The sequence below is a fragment of the Sinocyclocheilus rhinocerous genome, unplaced genomic scaffold (genome assembly GCF_001515625.1).
Source record: "Sinocyclocheilus rhinocerous isolate Xijiao unplaced genomic scaffold, SAMN03320098_v1.1 scaffold558, whole genome shotgun sequence".
Lineage (NCBI taxonomy): Eukaryota > Metazoa > Chordata > Actinopteri > Cypriniformes > Cyprinidae > Sinocyclocheilus > Sinocyclocheilus rhinocerous.
In genome coordinates this window covers 1,679,558-1,688,407 of record NW_015634502.1, presented here as the reverse complement: position 1 = coordinate 1,688,407, position 8,850 = coordinate 1,679,558, and the positions used below count along the sequence as shown (strand labels likewise).

The 8,850-nt window shown below is 36.7% G+C and overlaps 2 protein-coding genes across 3 annotated transcripts; both read right to left on the bottom strand.

Annotated features, from left to right (window-relative positions):
• LOC107745793 (aldehyde dehydrogenase family 9 member A1-A) lies at nt 1-3,522 on the bottom strand. Of its 2 annotated transcripts, none has more exons than XM_016559776.1 (6): nt 3,390-3,522; nt 2,846-2,997; nt 1,051-1,196; nt 597-726; nt 351-485; nt 1-230 (listed from the first exon to the last, which is right to left on the bottom strand). In XM_016559776.1, the coding sequence occupies exons 1-6, from the start codon at nt 3,398-3,400 to the stop codon at nt 28-30; spliced, it is 777 nt and encodes a 258-aa protein (XP_016415262.1). In that variant the 5' UTR covers nt 3,401-3,522; the 3' UTR covers nt 1-27. The 2 variants fall into 2 exon arrangements, with proteins under 2 accessions (XP_016415262.1, XP_016415263.1); XM_016559777.1 differs by having other exon boundaries at nt 2,846-3,002; nt 3,390-3,521.
• Nucleotides 3,523-4,550: 1,028 nt separating this feature from the next.
• tmco1 (transmembrane and coiled-coil domains 1) lies at nt 4,551-7,881 on the bottom strand. Its single transcript, XM_016559778.1, has 7 exons — nt 7,676-7,881; nt 7,444-7,521; nt 7,299-7,358; nt 7,040-7,086; nt 6,824-6,891; nt 6,546-6,690; nt 4,551-5,064 (listed from the first exon to the last, which is right to left on the bottom strand). The coding sequence occupies exons 1-7, from the start codon at nt 7,743-7,745 to the stop codon at nt 4,966-4,968; spliced, it is 567 nt and encodes a 188-aa protein (XP_016415264.1). The 5' UTR covers nt 7,746-7,881; the 3' UTR covers nt 4,551-4,965.
• Nucleotides 7,882-8,850: the final 969 nt, after the last annotated feature.

The following is an 8,850-nucleotide window of genomic DNA, read 5'->3' as shown; positions in this document are numbered from 1 at the left end:
TTTTCTTTGGTTTATTTTGTTTTCATGCTATACCTTCTTTCCAGTGGGAACACTGCCAGTGAAGGACACTTTGGCCACCATGGGATGGTGACACAGAAGTCCTCCAGTCTCGGCTCCTCCTTGTACCACATTAAAGAGTCCATCTGGGACACCAGCCTCTTTGTAGATCTCTGCCAACATGACTGCTGTCACTGGGGTCATGGGAGATGGTTTAAACACCATGGCATTTCCTAAGAGGAGAAGATGTTTCCATAAGAGAGAGAAACGGACAAGGGGGGGGGGAACAAGAAAAGGATGGAGCACCAAAATCCAGCCACAAATTACAGATACATAGAGCAATCTTCTCATACCACAGGCCATAGCTGGGGCTGACTTCCAGGCAGCTATCTGGAATGGGTAGTTCCAAGCTCCAATGCCAACACACACTCCAAGTGGCTCCCTTCTGGTATAGGCAAAAGAACCTCCTGGAAGCTGTATATGCTGGCCTGAGTATATAAGGACCATTCTTAGATATGATGTATAAATATTTACATTTTTTGCTATTTTTTTTTAGACCAGCCACCTTGTCGAGTTGATTAACCAGTATCCAAGCCTACCTGACAAAGTGGGGGCAATGCCAGCATAGTACTCAATACACTGCCAAGCAACGTCAATATCCACCTGAGCCTCAGTGATGGATTTGCCATTGTTGGCCACTTCTGCGCTCGCAATTTCATCTCTGCGCTCCTGCATGCAAGAAGAGAAGTTTGCTAATTGGTAGAATCATACAACTAATAATCAACATCACAACATCATTTCCCTGCAGAATCATAAGTGATGTAGTTTTGCACCAGCAATTTTGTTGTTGAACATTATTTAAAATATAAGTTCAGTATATACCATCGATCAACAAGCTTGGAGTGTACAGTACGTCTGTTTTAAAACTGTACAAGTTATCATTAAAAAGCAATTCCCCTATGTAATAAATGAATCGGATTTTTCCTTCCGGACTGTTGCACTATTGACTACCATGTTCATTGGATAATCTTTAGAAGCATTACATGCACTTACTCTAATAATTCTGGCAGCCTCCAGCATGATCCGGGCCCTCTCCATTCCTGATAATTTGCTCCATTTTAGGTATGCAGAATGAGCACTTTTTATGGCCTCATCTACCTCCTCCTCTCCGCAGGGAATCATATCACACAGCACACGACCTGGGAACAGAACACTGAGTGGAGTACATGCATTGAACATGTTACAGGAAGGAAGGGCTGTTTGTGAGCACATCTTTTTGTTAAGTTCCTACATTAAATTAAAATAGTTAAGGATTTTCAGATTTAGAATTAACATACCGGTTTCAAAGTATTGTTCCTATAATTGACTACTGAGGTGTGAGGCAACAGACTGCAGGGTAATTATAGTAAATCAATAACTCAATGCACAGCCAATGCACATTGTGAACTTTTATAAAGATGCAACAGCACAACAGCAACATAAATAGCAATTAAATGGCCTTCGACTGGCAGATCAATGTGTTCCTTTTCTGAGATGGTCCTCACTACAGAACACAAGATCCAGGGGGCCAACTCCTCCTACCTTACATATACCTAAACCTACCCGTCTCCACCCCCAGATCCCTAAACCCACCCATCTCCACCCCTAAACCTACCAATCTCCACCTCCTAGATGTGGATCCAACCACGCCCCCTGGATCTTGTGTTCTGCAGTCAAGTATAGGTCTCTGCAGGAGTAATGAGTAAAAAGTAATGGGAGTTACCAGATCGGGCGTTTTTAGACCATGTTTCCTGATTGGCTGACGTCATAGTGACGGTAGGTGTAGGGGTGGGGTATCATTTTGATTGCATGATTGAGAAACACCCTGCAGTTTGAAAACACCCACAAATTCAGAAACGCCCACTTTTGCTCTGCAGAGACCTCAATCTCTCTGCAGTGAGGGGCTACTGCCTTTTCTCTTCAATTCAGTAGGACGAACTGAGTACTGTATGAAATGCGGAGTGTGTATATGAGGACATTAACTGTGACAAGATGATTGACAGACAGTTTACAGTGACAGGATGCACGTAAACATATAACAAAATAGTAAACTAGATAATTCCGCAAGTAACTGCAATTGCATGGCGAAAAAGATGGCGACAAAGAGGCAAAACTTACAGACTGCAGCTTTAAAAGTAGATCACATCGACTAATACATAAGTATATCTCAGCCTCATATATCATAAAAAGTCTGACATGGTGTTGTTTAATTCCTTTTCTTTATAGATTTTTTTAATTGCATTTTTACTTCCAGAACCATATTGCTGCACTCTACTGCTATATTGTCAACTCTGTAGGTTAAATAACAACAAAAAAGGTGCATTCTTTTGTGTCATTTAAATGACACTTGAGTAAAAACAAATTCCCCAAAATAATACCTAAGTGTCATATTTAAGCAAAAATACTCAACAGTTTTACACCCTGACAAATAATGACTTGAGAGATTTGAAAACTTTTAAAAGCTAACCTTATTTTATTTTTTTTTATTTATTTATTTATTTATTTTTTTTTTAAAGGATGGAAAGGTTTAACAGAAAAGATTAAATGGAGTTTAGTTTAGTGGTTCAGGTTGAAATAATTGCAAGGGGGTAATCATTATGGTTAAAGGTTTAGAACAAACCCTAACAAGAATGTTTGAGAAAAATCAATACCTTTACAAGCACTGTAATTAAAGTGGCACATTCTAACTATACTAACTACACTTACACAATTTAGTTTCAGATTTAAAAAAATAACAACAACAACATAAAAACGGAGCACTCTGATCAATTGAATTCAAAACAATTTATTACAGTTTTAAAAATCATACCAGTTGCAGGTTCATATACTGGTTCAGAGTTCTTTGTGTCCTTCGGCTTCACTCTCGCTCCTCCCCAGAAATTCAGCGGCTCCTTCACCACCAAAGCACCGGTGGAAACGTTCTGAAACTCGGGCAGCGACAGAAGCGGTTGCTGAGCCATTCTGGTCTGGCCGGGAACCACGTAAAAATGCTCGGTCAATGTCAGTGCTTATTAGCGATATATTTTTGTTTCCAGTAGTGTCGGTATTAATCGACATGCGTGCAATGCTTATGCAGAGCGTGCAACGTTAATGTTTTAAGCATGCACAGACGTCGAATAATAACTAGTTTGTTGTGCACAGTACACTTTGGCTAATCCTCGTCACTGCCACAACAGGGAAACGCCTCATTACAGGTCATTGAAACAAGAACGCTTCCGATTGCGTGAACATTCACTAATAAGAATGCAGCACTGACTGATCCAAGTTTATGCATTAATTGTACAACGCCAACAGAATGTTAACAGAAATGCATTGCGATGCACTAAACAGTCATTTAAATGCATGTTCCTTACCTTTTCAACATAAGTTGTTTACTGCACAAAAGTAGATCGTTCGCCTTCTATGGTCGTGGAGCGAAAGGCGGACGCCTCCACATTTTTTTCGAATTTAAAGCATGTGGTTGCTCAAGGCATTCCATGAATTGATTACATAAAGGGTGGGTGTGAATGATTTGTGAGTTACCTTAAGCACCGCCTTTAAACCACATTTTTATGGTTTCAACACATTTTTTTGGCCAAAGTTCCAGAAAGCAACAGAAGGCAAGAATTGCGCAACGCATCCAGATATTCATCTTTCGTTTGATGTGCATGATTCTAGTCTTGTTATATTGCCATGAACTGTAAAGGACACTCCGAACCTAAGACAATACAAACAATATACGAGAGTGTATTGCAACAATGTCAGCTCTTTCCAGCTTGAAAGAGAATTTAACTGGGACATAAAAAGCTTTATTACAAGGACATGTCTTCTCAGCTTTTTTGTTCCTGTAGCACACAGCTGTTCTTCTGTGTCTCTCCCTCTCTCACTAGTTATGTACTCGTCAGCACATTTCTTTGTGTTCTGCACTACTAAATTCGGTAACTGGGACATAAAAAGCTTTATTACAAGGAGGACATGTCTTCTCAGCTTTTTTGTTCCTGTAGCACACAGCTGTTCTTCTGTGTCTCTCCCTCTCACTAGTTATGTACTCGTCAGCACATTTCTTTGTGTTCTGCACTACTAAATTCGACAATGAAATGTTGAACGTCAATTCTATAGCATATGTAAAATGTATGCTCTTTGCATACTTACCTAAACAAGCAACCATCCAGACATTATTACTGGTAGATTAACCATCTGTGGCTATATTACAAAAAGTGTATCCTGTGGGGGACAATTGCAGAAGGCTAAAAGTTAAACTTTACTCTGAATTGCAAAACAATGACTCTGGTCTACGCCTTATGCAAACCATTTTACTTTTTTTTTTTTTTTTAAAGAAGAACTGTAAAACTGCTTTCCTAATCATTTTTTTAATCCAGTGCAAATGCAATTTGAACATGAAATAGTGAAATAATAATCATAATAAAAACTACAGAGGAACAAATGCACAAAGGTTTAAGGTCTAAACAAAATTCTTTATTTAACTTAAATAAAACTTTTACAGACAATAAAAAAAGAGAGAGATAAACATTCTAAGAATCCACGGGTCAAACTATTCTCTCAAATTCTAAATATGAACGTTGTATTAATTAATATTGCTTGTAGGTAATCATAAAATTATAATAGTTACAACAAAGAATCATTGCAGCCTTTTGAGCAACATAAAAGTTTACAGAAATGCTTCAGATTGAATTTACATTCAAAACTATCTTTCCTCAAGGAACGTTTTCTGTTAGAAATGTGACTACATATAAATGATAAATTTACCCGATTAAAAAACAACAACAATAAACAAACAAAAAAGACACAATGCACATGACTTCTGTGGTCACCATCAGGTATCGGTAGCTGCACAACCTGACTATCAATCTTTCACATTGAGAGCTGTTTACACAATGTTCAGCTGAGTGTCTGATCTTTTTATGTAGGTATCTCACTGTCTACAAATGTTCATGAAAACTTGGCAGCTTGTGGAGGAGGTCCTAAAAACCCTCCGGCCTGTTTGGTGGCGGCACGGGAGGGGGCGAGACCCAACATCTTCTGGATATTCTGAAAGAACACAAGCATTCAGTGGCAAAGGTTAGGGCATGCATGTATTACATGAATGAACAGTGTCAAAGCCATGTTGACATATTGGCCCCAATTTTAACAGAAGTCTATACAGAGGCGTTTGAAGCGGAAGTGTTACCTAGTACTTTCATGGAAGCATTGATAACACTGATACCTAAAAAGGATAGGGATTTAACTGATTCTGCTCATTTTAGACCAGTAAACCTTATTAATGTGGTCTGTAAGGTGTTGGCAAAAAATTTTGGCTTCACGGTTGGAGAAGGTTCTACCAAGTAGGCTGTAATTCATATGGACCAAGTGGGCTTCATCAAGGGAAGGTCAGCAGCCAGTAATGTGAGAAATCTGATGCTATGCCAATATCTAGAACGTGTCATTCCCATACAGTGACCCAATTTGGCTTTAAATGGATTCCAAAGGGTATGAAGTACCTTGGGGTTAAACTAACTCAAAATTTGGAGGACAAAATAATGTTGAATTATGACCCACTGCAGTAAAAAAATAAAAGATAAAAAATGTGGACAAATAGGAACAGCTGAAACTTTCTCTGTGGGGTAAAGTGAATGTTGTCAAAATGGTTATTGCTCCACAGTTCAATTAAATATCCATGATGATACCTGTGAACATTCTAGACCCTTATCTTTAAAAGATATGATCAAATTATCAAGAATTTTCTATGGGAAGGAATAAGACCCTGGATTAAAATGAGTAAATTGATTTCCCCAAGGGACAAGGGGGGCCTTGGATTACTGGATGTGAGGATGTATAATTTTTGGAAGTATCTGCAGATCAGACACTGTGTCAAGAACAAATTCAAAGTGATAACCCTGTGTATGCCTATCTTAAGTTAGTACGCGAAGCTCAGACTGCTTCTGTGTTACAAATGAATGCCAAGTGTAACTGCAGATACTTGCAATAACCTGAAAACAATATGGCAGAAGGATTTAGGGATTAATATTCATGATAATGACTGGCTGGATATCATATTTAATGTGGGTAAGAACATAAGGGAAGCTAGGTGGAAATTAATTCATCACAAAACAGTACATAGATATTATTATACACCATATATACTTTACAGGATGGGGATAGCTGGAAATAATCTATGCTGGAAATGTAAGGAAGAGGGCATTTATGTACATATGATCTGGGAAAGTTCTTTAGTTAAGCCATTCTGGCGTAAAATTCTGAGATTACTTGAAGCGTGGCTGGGCTTTAATTTACCTGTGGAACCACAACTATGCCTTCTTGGAGATAAATCAGTGGTATCCAACATACATAGCAAAAAATGCATTTACCATTATTAAGATCACAGCAGCCAGGATGATCTTACACAATAGGAAAACTGCCGGAAAACTCTTCCCTCAAAACAGCCATTACATTATTACAACTTGGATCATGCTCCATTCACTCACAAAAATATGGAAGAAATAATATATATGAAAAAAATAGATAAACATTACCTGTCGAATTGACATGGTGCACAGGATGTAGAGGAAGATGAAGGAACAGTCAGTGTAATCTTCACCAAGGAGGTTGCGGTGTGAGAGGCCTTGGATATATGACAACGGGACAAATGGAAGTTTGGCCACAACACGACCATCAAAGCTGAAATGGAAAAAAAAAAGTGAAGTAGTGATTTCAGGTAACTTTAGCAAATCATACCACTATTAACCTACGATATTATTGAACATTTATAACAAAGCGCCTCTGTGATAATGCACTGAATGGGTCAACATACATGGAATTGAACATGCCCATCAAAGCAGTGAAGCAAAAGCCAATGGCAAACATCGATTTCATCCGGACCTGCAATTAAAATATCTTTAACACAATTTCAAAACAAAGTGTAACTTGTTAGACAGCTCACCACATTAACTATGAGAATGAATAAGAAATAACATAAAATAATTATGTTATATAAATTTGAGAACTGCAATAGAAAATATTAGAATACCATAGACAGGTCTCTGTTATTGTTCTTGAGTTTCTCTTCTTGTCTCTCTGTTGAATACAACATTATAGTTTACAGTAATGCTCCATTTATATTGCACAATAACGATTACATTTTTACTAATTGTTAATAATAACAGAAACAAAAACATTTTTTTACTAATTGTCTGTAATAATTATTATTTTACTATTTGTTAATAGTAATAATCATCATCATGATCTACATAAATAATCATAAACAAAAATCATTTTAATGATCTCACCTATTTTTTTCTTCTGTTGACGCCCAGCTGATTCTGTAATCGTCTCTTTCTTTTTCTCCACTGAAACATGTTACAGAATTTTAATCATTGGTCACATGTATTAAATCCATGCAAAGGACAAACATGCCTCGTTCAAATAACTTACGTTTTTTACTTTGTTTTTCAACCTCGGCCTTTAGTCTCTTGTACTTGTCTGTGCGGTACACCAGAACCCATGTTATTCCTGTAGAAACAGAGCAGGGCGAACTGTTATCCAGCACTACAAGAGCTAGTGCGTTTGTCCTGTATTTGCTGAGCTTCGGACATTTTCCTAGGCATTCGCTTACTGATTTCTGACATGCAAAACTCAATTTCAAGGTAGCTTAGCGTGTACATACCTTCCGCTAATAATGCTGTGCAAATAGATATAAACACAATCAGGATCGTATCTGCAAACATTGTGCTCATTTTGGAAAAACGTTTAGGATACTGATAATACTTTGGGTGAGCCACACGCTCTACTGTAGCAGCGTCAGCATTACTGTGATGATATCATCAATGTGCGCCCAGCTTCCTCGTGGGTGCTGAATGCGGTTGCACTATGAAATCATGACTCCACACCTACTAGTGGCAGTGACCCGGCATTATATTTTGGCAGGATAGGTAAATGATGACGAATTGATTAAAACCTATTTTTTTAAACTTTTAAATTATAGTAATGGACATTTGCTCGTGGATTTCAATTGTTTAAGGATGCGATTTAAAAAAAAAAAAAGGATTTAAGATTGCCTTGCATTGTAGTGCACTAGCCTATATAAATTTAATGTATTATTAATTGAACAATTTACTGTTACATGGCCAATTTCATATCCACTGAAACAAATTAAGCAGTAGGGACTATGAATCTGTGCTCTCCTTCAAAATTATTTTTGTAATATGAAAATACTTCATATTCATATCATTATGTATCATATATGATATCATATATCATTATATTGTGTTATATTATAAACAATTCACTCTCTCATATCACAATTTTAGTACAAAAAAATATTAAGTATAAAGGCAAGACTCTAGTATTACCATGTAATTGTTTCAAAGTTTGAAGATTTGATTTTTTAAAAATCCAAACAGTATTTCAACAAATTAAGCAGTAGGGACTATGAATCTGTGCTCTCCTTCAAAATTATTTTTGTAATATGAAAATACTTCATATTCATATCATTATGTATCATATATGATATCATATATCATTATATTGTGTTATATTATAAACAATTCACTCTCTCATATCACAATTTTAGTACAAAAAAATATTAAGTATAAAGACAAGACTCTAGTATACCATGTAATTGTTTAAAAGTTTGAAGATTTGATTTTTTAAAAATCCAAACAGTATTTCTAAAGCTCTAAAATGATTTCATTTTGCTTTCTTATAAATAATAGTATTCAACAGCCGTGTTGTAGCCAATACTCCATCACTGTACCATCAATTTCAAGAGCTGGCGAAACACCATTGCAAAAAATATTGTGGGAAGACATTCCATATGTACATTGTATATATAAATGAAAA